Source organism: Buteo buteo, chromosome 2, assembly GCF_964188355.1.
Source record: "Buteo buteo chromosome 2, bButBut1.hap1.1, whole genome shotgun sequence".
In the NCBI taxonomy this organism is placed as follows: Eukaryota; Metazoa; Chordata; class Aves; order Accipitriformes; family Accipitridae; genus Buteo; species Buteo buteo.
Window position 1 is genome coordinate 54,037,610 of NC_134172.1, and position 26,695 is coordinate 54,064,304.

The window sequence follows — 26,695 nt, forward strand, 5'->3', positions numbered from 1 at the left end:
ATTTATAGATTATTTTTGAAGTAAGACATAATTCTGGATATCTTAAAAAGGAAAAAAAAACCACCTCCTTCTAAATGTTGTTGCATTAAAATGCCTTGGCCATGAATTTAGACACCAAATCATACCAATTCTTATATTAACAAGCAGGCTGAGAAATCACATATTTCTGTTTCTGAGCAGACTTTAAATCTTAAATTTTCACACAGTTTACACAGCTTTTGCAAATAAATAGTACTGTCAAACAGACCAACCGCCTCAGTGAGCTTATAAAGAAAACGAATGTTCTAGGCTAGTCATAGTAAAAGTAAAAGGAAAAAAAAAAAGAATTTATTGGATACTAGCACCATGAAAAAAGAACTAAAACAGACACAAGTACCTACAGAATGAAAGTTATCATAAATAAAAAACTAAAAGTTTCAGGTCATACTTCCATTAAACGCACAAGCAGCTATAAATTAGGTAGTCCTAGTTTTCTGAAGTGACCAAGGGTTCTTTTCTGTTGTTTTCCTTTTGTTGGTTTGGTTTTGAATCTCTGTTTTCTGCCCCAAGTTTCCAATGTGCTCAAATGCCTGATCTGTGTTGCTGTGAGTGTTTCACTAATCTAACTCCTAGTCATTAGTAGAATGATGACCACTGATGCAACCTCTTTTTGTACATACTAAGCACTCCTTATACCTTTCCTAGTTGGTTGCAAAGAAAAATGATTTATCAGTTAACAAAATGATAATAACAACATAAGAATTTACTTCAATTAAAAATGTCATATTAAATTCATGTGTATATATTGTACAATGCAATAGAGGGCAAGAAGTATTACTGAAAAAATGGAAAATTGAGAAAATACTAACTAAAAGAAAAACAATCTCAATACTATCACATATAGATATATATGAATTGTCATTTTATCTTAGAAGGTTCACTTGAGTCACTTTCTGCACAGGTATTTTCATTGAAATCTGGAAATGTGACCTGCCAGCCAGTCTCTTCTCTCAGCTCTGTTCTCTCAGTTTCAAATAATTCGGACTTCTGGGTGATCACTTAAACTGACACAGCTTGCTCACAGTCTGCCTGGCATGCAAGCAGGAGCAGAATCTGCCCTGAGCATCTTCAGTTAGGAGTTTCTGCTGTTGCCATGAAACTCCTCAGCAGCTGCACGTTCAATCTAGGCGTGCACTTCCAAGACATGAGGCTGGGGCAGCAAATCTGTGAATCAGCTTCATATTCGTCCTAGGTATATACATAATAATAAAGATGAGAAAAATCGAATCAGCACAAAATAAACTAGGTCAGCAAAGTCTGCCCAGCTTTGACACCCTTGACTTTAATAATCCTAAATTGGAACATGTGGATGTACTTACTGCATGAGTGACATCAAACCACATTTGCTTATTTTTTCCAAATACTAAGTCTTCAAAAGCTGAGATAAATGGCTCACAGTGTTCATAAAAATGATTTGACCTGAGTGGAATAGATACTGCTGATGGTGTAAGGAAAAAAGATGGCAATAAGAAGCAAGGTGAAAGCCATGAAGCACGCAGACATATTAGCATGCTGAACTTCTCGAACAGTGACAAAATTGTTCTTTCAGTGACTGTTTCTTCAATGCAATATCAGATAGAATTCCTGCACAGGCTCTAATGAACCAAGACCTAAAATCATGCTACCCTTGTGTGAGGCTAAAGGTACCGTATGTTATAGTGTAGCTTAATGCAACATGCATGTGTAAAGAATATACTTCATTCAAAACCAGAAGAATTATACCTGCCTTTCCACATGTGCAGACTGACTTTTTTTGAAGTTTTGTCTTTAATTTCATCATCTTCTATTATCCCTGGGAAATAGCTTTCATTTCTACCTATGATTAATTTAGGTTTCCAAAATTGTAATAAATTTTTGAAAGCTATCTTTGGGCCTGCCGATAACAAGAACTGGGCAGTTAATTCAACCTGTGCTGTTTAATCTGTTCCATTAACAAAGAATTGGAGAAGTGAACAAAAGAATCTTTTCTGAAAATAATAACAATTATACACATAGTGTGATTGTTGTTGACATCCCTTAGTATTCATTAGGGATTTTGCAATATTAATGGATAACTGGAACGGTCCCATTTGGAACAGAAAAAAAAGTTCAATTTAAAGCTATCCAATCCAGTAAATTAACACCTCATTTCTTGCAGGGGAACAGCTAAATGTAGCCCTTAAAGTTAGGCAGGGTCCCCAATGAGCAATTTTCACTGGTCTTGGTTTTCAGAAGTTCTGAGTTTCAGTTTGAAAGTGTTCCTAGTCTTTCTGTATAAACCATTCCCTTTAATTTTAAGGACCAGATAGAGGTCAGGAGAATTTCCTGACAGGCAGAAGCAGGATAATCCTTATCCAGAGCAACTCGTAGCTTGCTTTGATTCACCACAAGAGGCTGCAGATGCAGATAGAATATACAAGTTCAAAAAGGAATTAGGCAAATTCATGGGCAGTGGATCTATAAAGATACACTAACAGGGATAGGCAGAAATATACTCTCTAGCATCCTTATCGCAGTGATGGATGCTGAGGGAGTGCAAAGGTAATCAACCACAAGTAATAGCCAAACTCAGATCTTTTCTCTAAATATTGCCTGCCATTGCCCCTGTCAGGCACAGAACTCTGGGTGAGACAGGCCATGTTCTTAGCAGTGCTGCCAATATTAATTTCTCTTGCTATTTTTCCCAAAATAAAGTGCTAGGAATGAGAAAGAGCTGGGACAGAGAACCAAGGGAAGAGCCTTGGATAGTCACCACATTTGATCCTTTGTTTCCAGAAGTTGGAAAAGGTGCATAAGAGTAATTGCTGGAGTCGACAACAGCCTCGTCCCTTTCAGCAGAAGCAACACACTTCCAGTCTTCCTTCAGTAGCCATGGGAGCCAGCCAGGCTTTGCAGATCCTTGTTGCAAGAAGTGCTGTCTTTTAATGAAGGAACAATGAAGAGACTGGAGGCAAATTTGCTACAGGGAGGAGATGATAAATGAAAGAGAAGCATTTAGCTTCTCCGGGTAGTTTACAAATAAGAAATACAGTCATCAGCCCTCTGAGGGCTGTATTGTGAATGGAGCCTACTGAATGCAGAGTGCCATGGAGCATCTGTCCACTTTATTCAGTTCCCTACTCTGAGTTCTTTTGGTATTGCGGCTTCAGTTACTGGTACTGAACAACTTTGAAATAACAGCACTAAAATGTTGAAAGTAACGCCATTGTAATTAATCAGTTGCATTTAAAAATAACAAAACCAATTGGTTTTACTAAATGTTCAGTAGAATATAAAGTGTACTTTTAAATTTCTACATTTTGAGACTGTTCAGCTATGTTAGAAATAAATATATTATTGACTGTTAAGAGTTCAGTTCATACTACATTAACTTTGGTTGGGTATGTTTTTATATTAAATGAAATGGTTCACACAAAGATACATTTATGAGATGAAAAAGGAATCACTTTTTTATGACACTCAAACATCTGTGAGAATACAAAAAAGTTCCCGTCGTCCTTTATTTTTTTCTGAATATTCTGTAGAGGGGGAGCACTTCTTGATAGAAAACACTGATTATCAGATTCTTTACATACTTTGATATAATAACTGCAAACCTGGGCTAACATTGCACATGGATTTAAATAAGAACTCATATTTTGCATTAATTTTAACCAAAGTCCAGCACTGCAAAGCCATTGCAACCACTGTTAACTGTATTGCATGTAACTGTTAAAGGGGTTTTTTGTGTGTGAGAAAGAGAGAGATCTGAATCACTAAGAATACGGTTTGAAACTGATGTTCCAGCCATACTCCTATGTCCACATGACCCATTAAAATAAGATCAGCCATTTTGCCCTTAGAAGGCTGCTCTCACACCACAGCTATTAACTTTGTCAGTAAGTTTAATGGACATCCTAAAAACTGGATATCTTTGTCTATTTTCTTGGGATCCACATCTTACTCTGATACCATCATTACTTTTCTGCTAAGTGACTGAGTATTAAGCACACAACACCTTGCAAGTGGCTTCTCTTAAAAAAGGGAAATGGAAAGGCATCCTGGTCATAACTCAGTACACATAAACTTAAACACTTCCTACAGCAGCTCTCGAAGGAGAGCTGTTTTGTGCCCAAAGAGCAGTTCTGCATCAAGACTTGATTCTAATCAAAATCCTAAGGCAAGCAGAGAGTATCTCTCCTTCTCCTCCTTCTCATGATGCTATTTGTCCTCAAAAGTCTGGGGGAAAAAAGCAGTCAATAAATGACAACAACAAAAAAGCTATCCCATGACTCAAAATTTGTTCCTATGGTAAGGTTAACTTCACAAACAGAAGAAATACCTTCTGGTATTACTTGTCATCGCAATACCCTTGGCAACTTATATGTATAACTTCTTCCCTCCACTGCTTTTTGTCCTTAAACTGAATTTATATACTTCGAATGCCATAAGATCAATAGTATTGATATTTTAGCAAAATAATTATGTATGATAAAGTAGAATTACATCCATTAATGATCAGTCTTCATGTTAGAGTGCACCACTACTTCTACTTGGATCAGCCCTTTCCAACAGCTTCCAAAGCAGGAGGGGAAAAAAAAAAAAAAATGCAAAGGAGTCTGAAGCAGGAGGATTCACATCCTCAGAAGGAGAGTACAGAGGTATAAAAGAGGGTGAAGTGTGAGAGGGGAAGTGATCCTATTTCTAAATATTTTTTTACCTGCGTGATACATCCTTCTCCCTTCTAGCCTTTCTTTTCTATTGTTCTTTTAGTCTCTCCACTGCAGGGTTTTACTATTTGTTATGCCCAGTCATATTGGTGTCTGCAGTCTATCTGCATAGCATTGCTGTTATGGAGCTTATGAACTCTAGATAAAATGCTGCTCATCATTTTATTGGCTGACATGAAGCAGGAAGGCCGCAAATGGCTCTTCTCATTTGGCTAGCGCAGACCAAATGGTACACAGCTGTGTCTCCCCACCTTTTTGTTTTATTAACTACAGACTATCAAGGAGCTCCAGAACCTCTTGTATGGCCACTGTGATGCAGGATGATCTGGTGTGAGGCTCATCCTATTCCAGTGCATGGGGTTATGTCCTAAGTCTGCCCCACTGCAGAACTAAGAACCCCTCTGTTGCAAGCCCTAGCACAATATGCTGGGCCATTCCAGGCTGTCGGCAGTCTCCACGAGGGCAGTGCTGGAATTACTTGTTGTGGGGATGGCTAGCAGAATATGTGCTGAATGCAAACCCCCTAAAATCATATGTTCCCTTCGTGCCCTTTCTGGCAATTTAATCATGCATGTTAGTATCTTCCTAAATTCATTTGTGTTCCTAAGCCTGTGGGTAGGTCTTTTCTTCAGAATGAAGCAGCATGCATCTAAACAGGGCCAGATCTCTAGCTAGTGCACACTGAAAAGAACAGATGTGAAAAACAACTATGTTTACACTAGAATACATTCTGGATTTAAAACTGTATGCCATTTGTCATTTAAATGAGTTAAAACATGCCTTGTTTGTGTCTGTCATAGTGGCCTGTGACACCCATCGCTGTAGTCTGTAATTCTGCTATCACTTCCATATTCTTCATCATTTCTACCTGTTTCTGAATTTCTAATTCTCTTTTTGACAATTCTAAGTAATTAATTTTCTTCTGGTGCCTTAATTAACAGTTTTGCTTCCCAATGAAGTGCTTGCTGACTGAATCGTGCAATCCTTTGCTTGACAGGAAGGATGAAAACAAAGAGAATTTTGACTAACAGTCAAAACTACAGCATTTCTACTACAGCATAAAAAATAACTTCAAAGACGAAAGAAAAAAAAATAAAATAGGAGCTTCAAATATCATTAATGCTGTAGTTGGATCCTGTATCAATAAAAGTGATTCTGTCATTCACTGTGGAAAGATAACATTTATCCTTACATGCTTATTAAATAATCTTTTGGAAGCCAGGGCTATGTACTCTCATATCTGATAGATTGTATTGCAGGTTGGAAATGCTGCTGCAGCATTCACATGGCACACTCTTTTAACTCGCAGCACTTAGTTCCATGATAATCAAGTCACAGAAGCGAAAATGACCAATTTAGAGTCTAGAATTGGGTCACACTATTACCATACCCATTGCATTAGCACTAGAGCTGAATGGTCATACTGTGCAGCATAGTAACATCTAATAAAAAACTTCAGCTGCCATGAATTTTCAATAGTGTTATTTTATATGATGTTTAACATTTCAAAAGCAATGAACAAAGCAAGTGTTGTCAGAGAGCTGTGTCTTTTGGGGTTTTGGTGGTTTTCTGACATGTGTGCAGATATTTGGTTATTCTCTCCATCTCTGGAATTTAATTTTCTTTAGAGTTCTGTGTGAATTACTTTCAACATATGTCTGGGATAAGTAGATTTATGGTCTAGATGATCAAATCTAATTGTGAAATGACTATTTTTGGGATTATGGATGTAGTTTTTTGAGATGTATAAGTGAGATGCACAACCAGAAAATTATGAAAAGTAGAATATCTGTTATGTAGGATTTTACTTGTAAAATTTAGTAATAAGTGAATTCCATGCAAATAGCTTCATTTCATTTGATGAGAAAATACCAGCGGCAGATTAGATGCGGGGAAAAAGACATTTTAAAGAAACATGTTTATAGGCTGAGTTCAATCATGTTTTCTAAATGTGAAAAATCACTGAGAAAGTACATTGAGACTGATTGAGTTATTCACATGGGCTTGAAGTTAAGCTCATATTTAAGTGTCTTGCTGAACTGGAAGAATAGAAAGAAACTTTGCAGTAAGGGCATTTTTTCAAATTAGAGAGGGTCTTTATGTATTTATTTACACATACGAGGCTTAGTTAGTCTAAAAGCATTAGAAATAAACTTAGAGCAGTGTATGAAAATATCAAGTTACAGACCCAATGCCAAGAAATATGATTATATCAAGGTTCAGATCACCTTTGCACAAGTATTAAATACAAAAAACACCCACCAAACCATTTTTAAAAAATGGTTAAGATTCTTTTGGAGTTTGATAATATCTCTTTACGCTTTGCTTTGTACCAGCTGGAGAAAGCATGACAAACATGTTTGTTTTCCAGTGAAGACAGATTAATTTCCAATTAGAAGCTGTTATTTAAAAAAGAAAAAAAGGGGGGGGGGAGAAAATGAATCCATCTTTCTGTTCAGCATCTGTGGTCAAATATTGAATAATCCATCTGATAGCTTACTATATGAATTTGAAATTAATTGGAAATAATTACGGAACCTGTCCACGTATTTTCATTATATAAACTGAGAACAGTTAAAAAGCTAAGCAAAGAGCATACAAGATAAAAAATATTTAATTAATTTCAATCATTACAAATTGCATGCATACAGAAAGAAAAAAAAAAAGTGTTTTGTTTACCTGGCAAGGTCCTTTGAATTGCTCAATAGTAATGAATGCATTTGTTTGCCAGAAATGTGGGATGGCTGTCCAGTTATGTGTTGTTAACATCTGCATATTAAACATCTGAGCCCAATTAATGCATTATGGAGCTCTACCTCTTTGATGCATCATAACCTTGCATTTTCATTCCTTGCAGAAGGGAATCCATATACCTGGTGGGTTGGAAAAGCCAATGAGAAGCACTACTATTGGGGTGGATCAGGACCTGGCATTCAAAAATGTGCCTGCGGCATTGAGCGCAACTGTACTGATCCCAAGTACTACTGCAACTGTGATGCTGATTATAAGCAATGGTGAGTGGTTTACAAGAAAGCAGAGTGAGAATGACCAGAATCTATTAACTTTTACAACACTGCCATTATTTTGAATGTCTTCTGTTTATGTATTTCCTTTCTTACCGAAGAACAAAGGCAAAAATACTGTATTTGTGATCCCTCCTGCAAACTATCTACCCATCTCTTCACTTCCATTTTATTCATGGTATTTGTGACTGCCAAATATAAGGAGTATATTTATGTTTTCAAGTCAACTGAGCTATAGAAAAGAATTCTAAAATTGTAAGGTCAGGTCCTGATAGGAAAGGCCAGCATTTTGGCTGCCCATGCAACTTTGTCTCCATCATATTCAGTTATATTACGATACAGTATTTTTCTCTGGAACTTTATTTTTTTCCATGAATTTCTCCTTTTTGGAATACTATTGCTGCATTTGCCTATAAAATGTGAGAGATACGAGTTGAAATCCCTCATCTAGTGACTCCAACCCTCATTATCTATCTTTCATGAGAAAAATGTGTTAAGGACTAGACTTAAAGTGTATTATGGAATGAGGCTCTGTATTTCAGAGGAGGCTCTTGCACTTTGCATGAGATAATTAAATATTCATTGGCCTGTTGGTTCAGAATATAAACCTATAGCCCGTTTGGGATGAGGCAGTGAGAACTTGTTCTAGTTTCTTCTCTAATAAATAGTTATTGATTCATCCCAGGTGGAACAATTTTAACAGAGGGACTGAGGAAGTCCTAGCCCAGAGTATTTTACAGCCTGGTAACAGGGGCAGTCTGCTGTGAGGTAATTGATGTGGGTTTAAATCCCTTCAGGCAGAAAAGAGAATTAAACCTGCATCTCTGATATTCCCCATAAACACTCTAGTGATGAACCTACTGCGTAAAGCTCATCATCATTTTGTGTGAGACCCTCTCTGTGCTCTTAGAATGATTCATTTGTAAGCTTTAACTGTTTGTATCTCTTTTGGCATGACAGGCACCAGCGTATTTTACATGGTATGCAATGTTCAGTGGCCAGTTGCAACCATACTTTTATGAACACTTTTCCCATTAATAGCAACCTGTTGGTAATTGAATCAATACTGACTCATAAACCATTTTGTGTTAATTGAGAAATTCATACAGCTATTAATGAATATAGAGCTACAGAACTCTAATGATATGTCAGGGATTTAAAAAAAGAGTAGGGAGAATCACAGAATAGTTGAGGTTGGAAGGGACCTCAGAGTTTATCTAGTCCAAACCCCCTGCTAAAGCAGGGCCACCTAGAGACAGTTGCCCAGGACCATGTCTAGACAGCTTCTGAGTATCTTCAAGGATGGAGACTCTATAGCTTCCCTGGGCAACCTGTGCCAGTGCTTGGTCACCCTCATAGTAAAGAACTGTTTCCTGATGTTCAGAGGGAACCTCCTCTGTTTCAGTTTGTGCCCATTGCCTCTGGTCCTGTCACTGGGCACCACTGAAAAGGGTCCCCCTTTGCACCCTCCCTTCAGGTTTTTATAGACATTGATGAGATCCCCCTTGAGCCTTCTCTTCTCCAGGCTGAACAGTCCCAGCTTTCTCAGCTTCTCTTCACAGGAGAGATGCTCCAGTCCCTTCATCATCTTAGTGGCCCTTTGCTGGACTCTTTCCAGTAATTCCATATCACTCTTGTACTGGGAAGCCCAGAACTGGACACAGGACTCCAGGTGTGGCCTCATCGGTGCTGAGCACAGGGCAAGGATCATCTCCCTCAACCTGCTGGCGATACTTTGCCTAAGGCAGCCCAGGATACAATTAACTTTCTTGGCCACAAGGGCACATTGCTTGCTTAGGTTCAACTTCGCATCCACTAGGACCCCCAGGGCCTTTTCTGACAAGTTGCTCCTCAGCTGGGTGGTTCCCAGCATATACTGTTGCATGGGATTGTTTTTCCCAAGGTGCAAGACTTTACACTTTTCCCTGTTGAACTTCATGATATTTCTGTGAGCCCATTTCTCCAGCTTGTCAAGGTCCCTCTGGATGGCAGCATGATCTTGTGGCATATCAGCCACTTCTCCCGGTTTGGTGTCATCTGCAAATATGAAAAATAGAAAAATTAGAGCAATAAAGGAAATTTTCCAGGCCCTGCAAAAATGATAGATTAGGATACGGGAAATCAAACATTGCCACAGACATTGCCACAATGCTTTGACATTGTTAGGATAGTATGCTGTTAGCGATAATATGGGGTCAACTATAGAACCCCACAGAGATAGAGAAGTCACTATTAGAGACAGGAATCAGACATGGTGCCAAACTTCAGAGCTAGAACTATATAGAGAGTGAAGAATATAAAGTCAGAAGACTCTGACTCAAACATAGGCACTAGAGCACTATGGCAGGAGGGAAGTAGGTTTGGTTCTGTGACAAAATGGTAAAGATAAAGGAAGGTATTGTAATAATAATTACAATAATGGCAGAAGTAGGAGCACTTACAGTTTTCATTGCTTGAAGCACTGGATGAATATCCATGAATGGTCTCTGTACCATATGTAGACTGTTTTCTTTTACACTGAGGGAAATGCATGGGGGAAATAGCATTGACTTTGATCTCTTCTTGTGGCTTCTCTAAGAGTCACAGATGATAATTTAATAAGCAGCATTCACTCAGCAATCTTTTTCTGTAACTTCTACGCCCCCTATATACACTGAGATTATATGGAATCTACTAATATATAGATTAATATAATTATTAGATTTTTTAATAATCTAAAATAAGATTACTATTATAATAGATATACAACTGTTTACTCAGAACTTCAAACAAGAAGATGTTTATACATTTATTTGGATATGTATCAGGGTTTTTTTTCAGGAAAACTACAGTATATTACAGGACAATTTATGAAAAACAGTTATACAACTAGATATTATATTTTAATCTTTGGTATGTGTAAATCACAAGAAGAAATGAAAGCCTCATTATTTTAGAAGAACTTACAGTCCCCTAAACCAGAAGGGCTGAGTAAATGCCAAACTGGGTCTGAGAGGCCAGGTGGGACTTCTGCAGTAATTGTATATCTTGGCCATAGCTGGGATCACTGCATTTGATCGTGGTATGCCCACAATGGTTTTCTGCTCCTGCCCAGACAAAATTGAAAAAGTGTATATATGATTATTATTGGGGGGGTGAGGGGGAGGAGAGACACAGTGGGAAGAAGGCAGTAGCTAGAGCAACAACTATATTAGAAAAGGTAAAAAAGTAAAATGGGAAAAGAAGTCTGCTGAGTGGAAATTGTAAGAATGAAAGGTGAAGAAGAAGAGAGACATTCAGCACAGAGATTCAGATTTTGAAATGCAGGGCACTCTTTTAAAGGAGATTGGGGAGCCACTGAAGAGTGGGTCAGACTGAATCAGAATGATGTAATGGAAGTAGAATACTGTCTGCAATTTTTATTGTACAAGTTAGAAATTGTGTTAGAAGTGAAGAAAGGAATTGCAGTCTGATGAATGATCTCACAGTGAAGGCAGGAGAATGCTCCCCTGGAGAACTGGATTCTAATGCTGCCTCTGGAACCACATTCCTGCATGATGCTTGCCAAGTTTCATAAGCCTTTTCTTCACAGAGCAGTCATTAGTATGATCCTAATTTTCTGGGTACCTAACTGGAAACCCAGAGGTCCAGTTTGTGGAGATACCGAACATTCACAGCTGCAACTGGAAGAAGTGATCACTCTGAATGTATCTAATGCTGTCCTCCAAAACAACAACAAAAACCCCAAACAAACAAACAAACAAACCAACAACAAAAAAAGCCTGTAGGCATCTCAGATTGAGCACTAAAAATGTATGTGTGCTTTTAACCTTCACATCTTTCAGCCTTAACAACCAATCTGTAGAATGGAGATGGTGCCAGATACTCACCTCACGGAGGTATTGCAAAGATAGGTAGATTTATGAAGCAATCATCTACTGTAGTAATGAGCACTATAGAAAATCCAATGAGAAAATGCAGTCTTTATAGAAAGTTGAAATACACATTAAATATAAAACGGTGTCCACATATTGAAGCATGAGTGTAAATTAGGACAGTGAGCAGTGTTTTACTAAGTGAATATTATCTGCCTTCTGTACTGAATAATGCTGGAGCCCTCTGGAAAAAATAATAATCAGTGACCAGTCAAGGACGGTATCATGGCGATGGGTACAGGGGACAAATTAAAGCTCTTTAAGCAGCCTGAAATACTTGTTCTTCCTAAATTTTGTGTTTGATTTAATTTTTTTTACCAAGTATATGTGTAATTTTGTGTAAGTACTGAACTAGCTGTGTTAATTATGGACTTAGTTACAAAATAGTATTTTCCCAGGGACTAGCTTTACACCATAGGCTTGATATACCTTAAATCTGGATGGCTTTTCTATTAATGCTTTTTAAAAATTCACTGAGCAACTTTACACCTTGTCTGTTTGAATAAAATAGAAGAGACCATTCTGTAAGTTGTAGAGCTATTTAGCACATGCCTAATGTGTTGATTACAAGGCCTGGATTGTAGATAAGCCAGACAGTAGATATTGACGGGAATATAAAATATGGAATTCAAATTTACGTGTATTTGCACACATCATCTAAAATAGAACCTGATTCTTAAGAGAAGCCCATGTTGTTGCTGCAATGTAAATGTGAAGTAATCATTTTTGTCATGATAAAGAAACAAAAACAAGAGCTTCACCCAGAGCAATCCTACCAAAATGAACCTTAGTCCCAAATTATCCATGATTTTGTCCAAAATGAAATTAATGCAGAGATAAGTGAATCAGATTATTAAAAAAAGCTTAGTTTTCCTTGCTAACAAAGATCATTTATTAAAAAATGTGTGGTTGATATTCAAAGTCAGATTGCCTCAAGATTGAGATAATAAACTCTACTGAGGTTGCTGTTATTAGTAGCAAGAAATTCTCTGTGTTGCTGTTTGTTAAACAAAATCTTCTTCAGATGAGTAATTTTAGGTAAAATGTAAGGCTTTTTGAAAAAAAAAACATTATTATTATTATTATTACCATTTATGCAGTACCTTAAAAAAAGGCTGGCATTGTAGAGATAGACTATCAGTACCAATTAAGTAACAAATGTAAAGATCTGCAAAGAAATTTTGGTTCCTACTCTCCTTTGATCCTAAAGTCAGTTAAACTCCCGGATTGGCTGCAGTTTCTAAACCACAGGCTCCTTACGTTTTGTTATGTAGCAGCCACAATATGTGAGAAGACACAATATGATGCTGTGCATGGATTTACTAGGAAAAGGTGACATAAGAAGCTTTTCCCTTTAGCACTTCCTGATGAGGATGCATTTCAGGTTACAAAGTAAGGCACCGACTTCACTGCCAACTATTGATGTGACTGCTAATCTTTCAAGAGCTATTTGGTGGCCCTAAAGATGATCAAAAGGGATTAAGGAGAATTTGAAGATAACAGTGGTTTGGACAAATGGAGGAAATGAACAATGAAAATCGAAGGAGGAAGCTTCATTTTCTTGTTTATCCTCTGTCACAGTTTGGAAATTAAAGTTTCTTTCTCCAGAGCCTGCAAAATTACTTCATTTTTGTGAGGTGTTTGCCAAAACACTCTGCAGGATACATCACCCCTTCCCTTCACAACTCTTCTCCTACAATGGGGGTTTCAGAAGAAAGTTTCAGGTCATGGGAAAAGGTGCTTAAACAAGCTCAGATTGATTTGAGTTGTTTGAGTGACAGGAATATTGGTGGACATTGGAATGCCAGCCTGTGGCTGTGGCAATGACAGGTAGGTAATTTGTAACCAGATTTAACAGGATATTAAAGGCTCCCAGAACTATTGGTAAACATCAAGGCTTAAGTGTAGTACATACTAATTCCCAGTGAAATCACTGATATTTCGGTTCCTGACTCCCTTAGGCACTTTTGAAAATCCATCTGTCCTTTGACTTTGTGCGCGCTCAGTAACAGAACTGCTGATGCAGAGAGAACTGGCTAGTCACATGACACTGGCTTCCCCTATCTTTCATTAGAAGCTGCTAACAATGCCTTTGGATATTTTTTTACCATTACTTTCCCATCTAGGCAGCAACCGGAGTTTCCACAGAGGTATTATGTGATCGGAAGTGACTAGGTTATACATTCTCTGTGATTAAAAAAAAACAAAGAACACCAAAAAACAAACTGAAAACTTATCATTGGTCTACTTGATTACCTTTTGGTTAAATTTACCTACTATTTGAAGCATTATGTAGAGAAATCTTAAAGCAGTAAAAGGGATCAAATATGAATATACCTAAAAGAACTTGAAGGACTATAGAAGTTGCAGTGAGGAACATGCATGACTATAAACTTCCAATATATATATATGTAAGAAAAATTTCAAATTTAACCAGACAGATTGACTGCATACAAAAAATCAAGTATTTATATAATGTAGCCATATGTTTAAGCAGTACCTAGCAAAACAGACATTTTCGCTAGAATACAGAGGCCTTTATTTAACAAGAAAACACACTGGTTTGTATTACATGAAACCAGAAAAGAAAAAAAAAAAAAAAGGAACAGAAAATTATCTAGTAAGATTCGTGAAGTCCTGCTGTTTGGTCTGGCATCTGATAAAGATGATGAACCTCAATTTCCTAGAAATTGAGGAAATTTTGTACAATTAGGCTGCACCATTTTGAAAACTGTAATTCAACATTTTTGCAGAGCTTAAGGGCCGTCTTTGAAATGACAGACCAGAAAACACAATTAGTAATTGTGTTCTGTGTTGTAACTCTGTGTAGTAATTACATCTGTTCACCATGTAAAAGCTGAAATATCAAAACTTATTGTTTAGTTATGCTTGAGGAATAAACTAGTTTTGTGGGCAAAGGCGGGGAAGCTTAGCTGACAACTTGCATTACTACATAGGGCTGTTTTTCTTGTGCTCTTACACACCCAGACAGCCTTTTGTAGGTTTTTAGGGTTACTTGTCAGAGTCCCTCTGTACATTGACGTTGGCACCTAGCATTAAGATAATTCCAGTCAATCAAAATTTAGCACTATGACAGTATATAATGGCACAGAATAAAAATCTGCGTGAAGAGGAACACTAAAGACAAAAAGCCAAGCATTCAAACCTTAGGAAATGTTAGATTTAATACAGCTAGTAGTACTTTTTTTCTGAATGATTGATAGATTTGAGCTGAAACTTTCAGCAACAGAAAAGCAGATAACCAGAAGCCAAGAAGTTCATTCCTACTAGTTATAGTTTGGCCATTAAATCTACTCTAGTAGGGAAAAGGGTCGACTGGCTGGGTGTTAAATAGGCTGCTGCCTGTTCTGCATTTCTCAGCTGTTCTTATCAGCTGTAACTGGTGTGCAATATTGAAACAGAGTTTACACGCTAAAAAATGTGGAATCTTCCGTTTAAGTGAATTCTGTCCTCTTTTTTTATAACCTGTTCTATAGTTTCTTTTATAGAAGATATATATACCTTGTGTTTGTCCATTATGCATTCCTTTTTTGTGTTTCTCCCACAAGAGAAGGCTGAATGTTTTTGTTACTGATAACAACAGATTAAGAGTTTGGGAGATAGAAATGACAAAGTGGAGAGATGAACTCCATCCAGCACTTGGCCATGCTACAGATGTGCTAAGTAGTAGCTTTCAAATTCTCCTTTACTGGTGCCTCCGTACCACCATAGGACTCTAGCTGCAGACCAGCGCTCTATTAGACAAGGTTATCTACAAATACGAAAGGACTGTGTTTTTCCTTAGTGTTCATACTATCATAAATATGTACATAAGATTAATGTGAGGGATTTAAAAGTTAATTTGAGAGCACGTGAAGGGCATGGCATCTCTTGCACAATAAGTGTTCAGACTACTGGTTTTATGTAGACTTTGAAGGACAGTACCTGCTGCCCTGTAGTTATCACTAATGTTTGTGTTGTATTGCTAATGCATGGCCCAGAGCTTGCAGCTCTAGTCCAGGATCCGGGCAAACCCAGGATCACCTAGATTTCTCTTTCTCTTTTAGAGATGTTCCATGCAAGTACTGACAAGAGTCCTACATATGTAGCTCAGGGGACCTGGCAGATTTGCAGCCTGAACTAATACAGGTTGAGGGCATTAGGAGTTTGTGGATTCAATGAATCATGAAACTTGCAAACATTACTCCTGTTTTCTCTCTTTTCGCTTCTGTATTATTTACCTTTGGGACTGGATTGTGGCCTTGGTGGACTGCTATCAAGCTGATACCACTTGACATTTAGCTGTTATCCCACTCACTGACATTAAATAAAACATTTCCCTTAACGCTTGTGGCTCACAGCAGTGACCAAACAGCTGAGGAACCAAGTCTTAGCTTTCTCCAAAACTGAAAACACAAGAAAATATGGACATCGATGTGACATGAAATAACTGTTTGGCAGTCTGCCTTATCTTTTTTAAAATGGCACCTTCTTACTTGGTGTCACATGTTCAGTCTTCTGCACTTATTTTGCAGTTACTATGATTTTCATCCTGCAATATCCAGCATAGTTGAGGATGAGGAAACAGGAATCTGTACTTCTTGATGCATCATGAGTAGAGTCTTTCACCTTGCTGCATAGGTAAAAATGGTTGAGCTCTAGCAACCTGCTAAGGATGAAGATGATTCCCATTTGACTTCAGGTTCATTCATCCTTCAGTGCTGGCAGTAATGAATGAACTTAAAGGGGAGAGTGATGACAAGATGTTATCCTTGTTTGTTAATTTGTTCTGTAAATGACTGTGAGACAAAAAGTGAGTGTTCATCCTGCTGCCAACCGCACTTATGAGTGTTGCTGTTCAGGTTTCCCTGTGTTCAGCTGACCTCTGTTCCAGCCAGTCACAGACAGCTGGTCTCATCCAGATCTTTTTAAGTTACAGAATCACTCAACAGCGGCACTGAAGAAAATCCATCAGAATCAGGTGTCTTTAATTATTACTCTCTGGGGTATTCTTGCTATTGTTAGAAACATCCCATCATTTTTGGAGTATTCTAAGAAATTTGTGGATTAGCAGGTGAAAATGCAGATAAATGGAGTTTTTTCTACCGTGGAGATGATTTAAAATATAATTCCAAGCATCTTTGTATTATTTTTGTTATTAAATGTCATGATTAGTGTGAGTGACAAATCAAGTGACCAAGAACAAAAATGTCTGCTATGTCTTGCCTAGAAACGTACAGAATTTTTAGTCTGAATGAAAAGCTTATGGTCTTAACTTTAAAGTAAATGACCTTACTCTCGCAGAATGTCAGGTAAGGGCAGAGTACACAGAACGCTGTGCACTGCAGAACATTCAGCTGCCAATTATTTTCTCCTCCTCCTTTTATCTGTGTGCTAACTTAAGGAGTAATGACTCTGCCCCCAGTGCAGTGCTGTGAAGATGAAATCACCCCAGTGCTGACCAGCCCAATGTATTTCACTCAGTACCTGACAGTGCTTAGATCTTGAAGAGAGTGCTTTTCTTTTCTTCTTAAATTGTTGGACGCTGCTGACTTTTTTTTCTGAATCAGTGCAATCCTACATAGAAGACATCTGAAATCTGTGACAGTCTCTGTTATAGGACAGATGAAGACTGCAGTGCATGCTTGGCTGTTATTACTATTAGCAGTCATATGTTAGCTGAAACAATCACAAGGGAGTACAACAAACTGAAGGTATCAAGCTTCCAGTGTAAACAAAAGATATATCTGTTTTCACTGTTTGTTCTTTGGTGTACCAGGATATATGTATGTATAAGGGGGAGAGAGGAAGTAATCATATGGGAGGAGGACAGAAGGAGAGAGGGCGTCGAGGGGGTGTGGGTGGGTAGGGGGTGGTGGGGCAGGAAAGAGAAAGCCCAGAAGCCCTTAAGATACATTTTTTGTATGAAGTCCCAGACTTGATGGGGATATTTTCTTCAGAGCCACTGATAAAAACATCATGTCAGTTCATCACTCAGGTAGTTGCAAAACTTCAGCATTTAGAGGAAGAGTAGTCCTTTGTCTTTTTCTCATTTCGCCCAGCAGATTCTTAGCACTGCAAAAGACCTGATAAAGAAAAAGAAAGAAAAAGGCAAGAGTCACCTGCAATATTGCTGTTTGCCTGGGAAATATTGTTATATACATAGTGCATTATTTTACTTTTAAGATGAAGGTTGCTTCACTATCTATGATAAACACTCAAAGCAATCCAGTAACCTCTCATAAAGTCTGCAAATTGAGCAATAAAGGCAATGGTTCTAACACCAAGAAGAAAGGGAGAAACTGCTTTTTTAATTATTTTTTTTCCCGTAGTTAGACTTGTAAAAGAAGTTTAAATTCTATAAATTGTTTTAATATTGTGGACCAGCTGTGGTTTTATCTTAGTTACCATTCATGTCTCCCTCCTGGTTTGATTTCTGTGTGTGTGTGTGTGTGTGTGTGTTGCATAATCAATGAATGCCCCAAGCTTTCCAAATTACCACTTACCTGTAATTAATCATGGCTAGACTTTTTGTCCCAACTGCAACCCCACCCCTCCAATTTTCCAGCTATTTTTCTTTCCTCTGCCTCCTGTTCACGTGCAAAATACTATACTGATGAAAATCAATAAATGTAGGAAATAGGATACCTGGAGTTCCCTCAAAGTTTATAAGAGCTGTCTGAGTATGCAATGGAGACTTTGTAGATCAAGTCCAAGGTAATTTGTTGCATTTTTATCTCATGTTGTTTTCAACAGTCTTTAAATTGGCATTAAAATGCTTCATGGATTCTTTACACTAAAAGTGTATCTGTACGAGCAAGCTTGCTGATGGGATTCAGATGGCTTTTTTTTTTTTTTTTTTAATTTTATTTTGCCAAAGAAGAAATGTTTTACTGGGAAGAAATCATTCTGTCTAAACTAATATCTCTGGACAGATAATAATGTGTATTCATTTACATTATCACAAATACTATGTTTTGCTCAGCTTTTGGTCAAGTGGAAGTTGTTTAGAGGATTATGTTAAATGTACATTGAAGGAAACAAAATCTTTCTTGAGTTATGAGTTGGCTTTGTTGCTTAAGTTACACAGTTGCCTTTACTGAAGTACCTAAGTCTATATATATTTATTTATATAAATTGTTAAAGACAAAGTAGAGCCAAATGCAAATGAAGAAAAAGGCAATTTCCAAGCAAGCAGGAAAATACAAAGTTAATAAAATAAAATCTGCTGACAGTGTTAGAAAATGTGATGAAGAAAAAATACAGAAAATATAAATAACTATATCTATGATGCAAAAGTTTCGTGTTGTCATTCGAGAAGCATAAATGAATCTGCAGTTATTATTTCTATGAAACAGAAATGTTTAAAATGCTACCGATACACATGTAATCTCATGTCTAAGACCAGTTATTTGCTGGATATGACATAAAATATCATAATAACATTTAACGGTCAACAGTTTCACTATTAAGTTAAAACATTTTGCAAAAGAGTATGAATTTAAGTATCTTATGTCAAATCTAAGACATTTATCCATTATTCCTGAGAGAAAATTGTATCAGAAATGTTTAAAGGATTTCATAAGACTCAGGTATCAAATCCAAACTCCTAATTTGCATTATCTCCTGCTGCCATTTTGTTTAGTAAAAAAGCCCAGAGCAAGAAATTTTTAATCACTGATATTGAAAGCAGAAAAACTGTGAGTTCCTTTAAGGACCGTGAAAAAAGTCAATAAAATAGATAACATCAACTGATGTAAATCCCTTGAATCAAGATAGCAGGTAGATGATGGCAAAAGTGAACAGAAAGCTCAGAAATATCTGTTATTAACTTACTTTTTTAATATCACTTTATTAACTGTTAAATTACCATATGTGATGTGTGAAGCAGAACAGACCTAAAGGATAAACAGGAAATACCATCATCTTCTGTTCTGAAAGCTGGAGAAAATAAAAAAGATGTTTGGAATAAAGATAAACATTGACTTGCTTAAGTCTAAGGTTAAGAACTGAGGAGATCGAGGAAACTGAGCCAGGCAGCAGAAGCTTAAGTTTATTAAATACTTTTGCTAAAGACAGATCAATTCAGAGACTTTTTGGAGGGTGGTTAGGTTTTGCACTATACGCATCTATACATACATACACTCACCAGATCACAGAGTAATTCAGTCTGGAAGTGGCCTCCAGGGGTCATCTAGCTTGACCTGCTGCTCAGTACTGATGGAATCAGACTGGGTGACTGAAGGCTGCATCCGTTCGAGTCCTGAACACCTCCAAGGATGGACATCCCAGAATCCCTCTGGACAACCTATGCCAATGTTTGACCGCTGTCATGATGAAAAATTTTTCCTTATATCTAATTGGAATTTCCCATGTTTCAGGTTAAGTTGGTTATCTCCTTGTATGTATATTTATACGTATGCGTGTGTGTATATACATACATCTATAAACACACAGAACTTGTTATAATGTGGAGGTGATGTAAGGACAACAGGGACCCTTTCAGAGACTGGAACATTTGATTTAAACTAGCTACTGCTAACTATATCAGGCATTTCTAACAACCTTATGTAGAATCAAGTATCTTACCTGTTGCCACAGAAGAGCACTATAGTTGTAGAGATGACGAAAAAAACTGAAGTAAAGGCATTGAGAGTTACTGCACACTCCTAATGCATACTTCAGATTTTAATTTCCTATTGCATTTATAGGAAATGGGTAAGGAATAACTTTTTAACTCTGATATATCCAACAAGCTGTCCAAGCTAAATATTGAAGTGTCCAGTTGCAGAGCTTGCAGGGCTTATTTTTCATAATACTGGGATCTTCCTGTTATTTTCTACTAATATTTGTTAAATGATGCGCTGTTGCTGGCTTACATGCATTTCCTGAAATTTATGGACTTGGTTTAGTTGAAAAATGATGCAACAGTCTTATGATTGGCTATAAAGTCCTCATAAAATTACAGGCCTAAGGTTTTCTGTATTTTGAGAGAAGGCAAAGAGAGTACTGTCATTCAATATGTTTATTTGTTGATACGTTTTTGCCTATCAAAAGATGTAACAAAACAATAGACAAAAAATAAAAACCCCACCTCAGTAAACACGAAAAAGAATGGCATCTGGAAACAATTTCTCCTCTGTCTGGCAGCTAGCTTGCTTTCTGAGACAAATTCAGCACTTTTCTGGTGGATTATGAGTTGGTTCACTTTCTGTGTGTCAGCGGTCTGAACAAGCTGCAGTTTTTTGTAAAACTCAGGGTCTGTTTCTTCCCTGGCTCTATGTCAGTTTTGCTCTTGGCAACTGCAAAACATGGTGAAATACATGTTATAAGGAATCAAAATGTAGGCAAAACATGATTTTGTTCTTGCTTTCATTGTCAGAGTAGTAGTTCAGCTTCAGTTGCTAAATCAGTTGCATGGTTTTTTGTAACGCCTGTGCTACTTTTGTATTTTATTACTTAAAGTATTTATGCTGATTCAGTCTTTTAAGTGAGAGATTTTTTATATGGAGCACTTATTTGTAGGTGGTAAGCATAACACTGTATGAATGAAATAGTTCAAGTTTGTAGGGGGAAATGGATATACTGATGATTATATCTCTAGTTATATCTTTGGTTTAGTTGTACAATGAAGATAATAATGTATTTGGGTTTTTAGCCTACCAACTCAACCTTACTACTGAAATGTGTATGGTAAAATCTACACAGAGACTGTTATGACCTAAGTTTTATAAAAGGCCTTATACACAGTTGTTTCAGTGGAGATTTGCCATCTGACCTTCATCTAAAGGGAATTTATGGTATTCTTGGAAGAAGGATCTAAGGCTTTTCATGCTGGGTGTGCAGAATGACAGGAAGTCAGAGACGGTTGACAACAGAAGACTCCCTTTCTTATGCCCCCTCGCAAGAGCAGATTTGCCAAAAAATAAAAGAAAAAGTTGAGCAACTGAGCTGTTGTAGTCAGAATCCAGTAATGAGGGAAGAAAGCCACAAAATCTACTCGAAGGGAGTCAAAACTATATAGACACGATTGTTAATCTGAGGCAGCTTTGTAAACTCTCCCATGAAGAGAATTCAAAAAAAGTGATTTTTTCACCTCCATTTTATAATGGAAAACAGTAAAAGAAAATGAGAAAAATGAAGAAGATACAGTGTGATTTAATTAGGGGATAAGTGAAAAGTGGAGGAGCTGAAGAGGAAAAAGTGTGGGGCTCGTGAGAAAGTGGAAGAGCAGGAGCAAGACATTGAGGATTATCATGTGTGGGAATTCAGTCACAGAGGGATTGGTCTTTGGCAGAAACTCATCCTAAAACGGCTATTACTTCCAACAGTTAACTGTTACAATTTGCATTAGTTCCAACAGTTTCTGTATGTCATTGCATCATATTATGTACACATACTGTGAAAAAGAAGAGAAATGGAATCAGATAATTTAGTATCATAATCATTTAGAGGAAGTACTGACTTTCTTTGTGGTCATGAAAGACCAAATATAATAATAGGTAATTGATCCTCACTGGGATCTTGGGCTATATTGCATTAAAAGAATATAATTAATAATTGTCAATATAAGTAATGCAAGTCTCATATGCTTGCGTCAGAGGAGAAACAGTTGTACTGACAACGCATCATAAAATAAATCTTTGTTATAAAAATAATTTATTAAGGATAATGTTTCGTAACAAAGTCTCAGGACTGATATAGATCACTTTCAGGTTTCATCCACTATCATCTCTATTTCAGAAGAATGAAAACAATATTTTACAGAAACTTGTTCTATGCTTGTATTTTTGAATATTTGCTATTTCTGCTTATTTTTTAGAAAAATATATTAAAATTAATTTTATTACTTACCTTAAAAAAAACCTGTTAGTAGCTTCAGTCAAAGAGCATAATCTGGTTTTTATGGGTTTCTACTCCTAAAACCACAAAGGTCCCAACATCAGCTCCAAACATTTTGAAAATTAGAGATTGGTTTAAATGAAGAGCTTACTGTCTCAACCACAAAGAAACACAAATACATTGCAACTTGATAAAAACATTTGTTAGGCACTCTGTAAAACACTTGCTAGCTGTGACCAGGAATACTTGTGCAACTCCCTTGTATTTGGAAATACCAAGGAGAAGTCATAGATGTTCAAAAGGAAATACAAGCTACTGCCTAATAATGCTCCCTTTACCATTGTTTCAGGTTTTCTACTATGGTCAATCAATACTGTAGTGTCAGAGTCCTGCTCCTGGAGGTCTCAGAGGTCTCCTTTGTCTAGTTACAGACATATACAGAAATTACAGGTGTGGCAATGCCACTTTTTCTCAATCGCTTGACCACTTAACACCTTCATTTTTGTCATGGTAGGAAGAAGGTAGTATTGCCAAATGGAGAGAGGTTTGTTTCACCAGGTGGAAATACAACAGTGTGGAATCTCTCTGAAAACTCCCAAAGTAGTTTAAATCAAATATATATTTGAACTTTCTATAATGGAGCTTACTAAACACTGGGCTGAAAGTATTTAGATTAAAAAGCTGTATTTTGAAATGATCTCTAATGATATAGACTATATGGATTTATTTGGAAGAAAACCAGCTTTATCCAAAGGACAGCATATTCAAAACATTATGAAATTGATTCCATTTCTCATCACTGGCAATTGAAATGCGTCATTAGTGTAGAGAATGGAGAATGTATTTCCCTACAATTGGGGACTTTATGGAGAGGCAGGCTCCAGGGCTGCAGACTTTGTGGGAGATTTTATTAACACTGCTGCATGCTATTACTTCTTTAGTAAGGGGATTGCCACTAAAACTGCAAAGAATGAAAACTGACACTTCATCATAATTTTGTGTTTCCTGGGGTACTACATCATTTTTTTTTTTTTAATCTATGGTGTCATATACATCTTCTCCATCAATCTGGACCCTTTATGTAACTTTAGTTGCTAAGGCAGATATCCTTGTCATCTTTACACATAAATATCCTCAATTTTTTCTTGCCAAAAAGACCTCAAAGATCTGGTCTGACAGTAAGGCCTGTCACCTTCACAAACTACAAATTATTTTTTGTAGGCACTTAGTTGGGGACCAGCACTTATTTTATACTTTCTAGGTATTTGTAAGGATAGTAGAGTGAATAATGATTAGAAGCATTGCCTACTGTCATTCAGGATTTCCTGGAAAACAAGGTGGCTAACCGTATCTCAAGGATTCTCAAAACAAAAAGAAGATGTAAATAACACATAATAGAACTGCCAGAATGCATACTGACTTTTATTTTAATTACAATTCCCTAGAAAAGACCTAATCTCAAGGAAATGCAAGTTTCACGGAGACAGTAAATCATCTAATCTTCTATTTTGTTAAATCTTTTGCATCTTCAGTCAAGAAAGGGAACATGAAACAGAAATGGGGGGAATGGAGTCAACTGCAAGTCTTTTCACAGCATAAATTGAATGATGAAAACTGAAGGCAGCCCCTGCAAACAAAATGTGAAAGTATTTTGAAATTGCATTAAATGTATGTTTTCTTTCTTTGTAGGGAACTAAACAAAACAAAAAAACCCTTATTTTAATAATCTCAAAAGTATTTTTTGAAAAGACTCAACCACTTGACCACTTCATGCTTACTTCTGTTGTTGATCTGGAATGAGTATTATTCCAAAATTCAAGAAACATAAAACTGTTATTGTTTCTGGTAACATTTTTTTAGTTTTTTTACAAGTTTCTTTAATGATTACTGAAGGTTCAGCTAAGCAGTTATTCCACTGTCCCACAGTTCAGCAAATCAGTTGATCTTTTATACCTGCCCTTACTTAACTTACTTAACTTCCTTAAGAGCCTTCTAGTGATGTAATTCTGATATTTATAGCACCTACTTCCTCATGATTCTTGTATGATTTCAGTTTCCACTTCTGATGTATTAATGTTTGCAAATCACATACAGCCTTGTATAAATCCTCATAAGCTCAGTATAAATTATCCTGATACAGCTGAATAATGTATCTGCAAACCTCCAGATTCTGTTGTGTTTATTGTCAGTGAGTCCTCTATAATCTTAAAACAGATTATTATTGTTTGTAAACAATTTTTCTGAAGACCTTAGAAAACAGTTTGAAGACCTCAGGAAACAATTAACTAATACCTTTCTGTTTCTGAACCCCCCCTTCCTTAAAGATAAGTGAACATAGTTTCCTCACTGACTCTATTTCTTTTATTATGTGCCCTTAAGATCTTCAAGCAGTGTAATACCTTGCTCAGAAGGACTCGGGTAATTTCACTGGGTATTGTTGCATGCACATGGGGCCACTTTCTGTGGTTTGATAAAGACAAAACAAGAAGGGAAGTTCACATACAACAGAACACTGTTAACATACCTACATATTGCATAGAAGCACAGCACAAAGACACCAAAAGCTCGTACAGACCTGTTAATTGGTATAAGACCAGGTTAAAACAGATGGGGAAAAAAAGTAGTACTTTACACAGCCACTAGTAAACTTCTGGAACTTGCTGCCAGAAGAGGCTGTGCAGGCAGACTTCATTAGTAGGTTCAGAAAAGGATTAACAGATTTGTGGAAAATAGGCCCATCAATGGATACTGTAAACACTGTGCATCGTTTAACATTTTTAATGAGTCATGGTAGATGGTGAGGGAGTGAAAGGTGAATGTGTGACAAAAGTGGCTACAATCACATGTGTGCCCTGAGTAGCATCTCTCATTGCCACTGACCACAACAGGATGATTGAGCACGTGGACTCTTGTTCTGATTCTACAGGACATTTCTTCTATTCTTACATTCTTCAGAAAGCTTTTGGCAAGGCTTATTTTCTCAGCCGTGGTTCTTGCCCGTGGAACCAGACTGCTTTTCAGGACTGAACTACGGTCTTTGCACAGTGTTACGTGCACACCATAGTTGGGGTTACCAGCACATTATTTGTTTCTGCATTGTCTTCTATCTCCCATGTGCTAAAATGTAGTCGTATCATTTTCTTTAAATACATTGAGGTAAACATGAGTGAGGAAGAAATATTTATGCTAGCAGACATTGATGAACACAAAAAATAATGTTCTGTGAATCAAATATTTACAAATATATTACCAATATATTAAATCTGGAAACCAGGTTTTCTAGACATCAAGAATGAAGTTCTGAAATAACTTTGAGATAAAAGTATTGGGGAAGAATGGACAAATTCTTCCTAATTTGGGATGTTGTTGTGGTTTAACCCCAGTAGGCCACTAAGCCCCCCCACAGCCACTTGCTCACACCTCCTCATTGGGATGGAGGAAGAGAATTGGAAAAGTGCAAAAACTTGTGGGTTGAGATAAAGACATTTAATAAGTAAAGCAAAAGCTGCATGCATGAGAAAAGCAAAATAAGGAATTAATTTGCTACTTCCCATCGGCAGGCAGGTGTTCAGCCATCTTCAGGAAAGCAGTGCTCTATCATGCATAATGGCTACTTGGGAAGACAAACGCCAATGCTCAGAACGTCCACCCCTTCTTCCTTCTTCCCCATATTGCTGAGTGTGATGTCATATAGTATGGAATGTCCCTTTGGTCAGTTGGGCTCAGCTGTCCCGGCTGTGTCCCCTCCCAATGTCTTATGCACCCCCAGCCTGCTCGCTGGTGGGGCAGGGTGAGAAGCAGAAAAGGCCTTGACACTGTGTAAGCACTGCTCAGCAATAACTGAAACAACCTTGTGTTATCAACACTGTTTTCAGCACAAATCCAAAACAGCACCATAGTGTTACCTGATCAGAAAGTAAGTCCTGAAACACACAAAGTAAGTTTAGAGAGGAGACATTGCTTTATTCTGCACAGGGTGCAAGGTGGAAGATTTCCACAAATCAAGCACACCTACTGAGGTTTTCAGTCCATACTTAAATGCTACAGTTAAAACACCAGGCCTATCTAATACGTATGTTCCGCCTAACTATTGCATATTCCTTATGTTGAGCAAGCATGAGGTGGTGTTGTCTTGAGCAATCATCCCAGAGTCTTCTACACCTGCCTGGGGGTCTCTGGTGGTCGTTTG

At 37.2% G+C, this 26,695-nt stretch overlaps 1 protein-coding gene across 1 annotated transcript in view; it reads left to right on the top strand.

Annotated features, from left to right (window-relative positions):
- The window catches only part of CNTNAP2 (contactin associated protein 2), a 1,269,587-nt gene that overhangs the window by 1,028,999 nt on the left and 213,893 nt on the right, over positions 1–26,695 (top strand). The window contains exon 14 of the mRNA XM_075054733.1: positions 7,585–7,741. Within this exon, the coding sequence (XP_074910834.1) occupies positions 7,585–7,741 (157 nt within the window). The remainder of the gene's footprint in view (positions 1–7,584; positions 7,742–26,695) is intronic.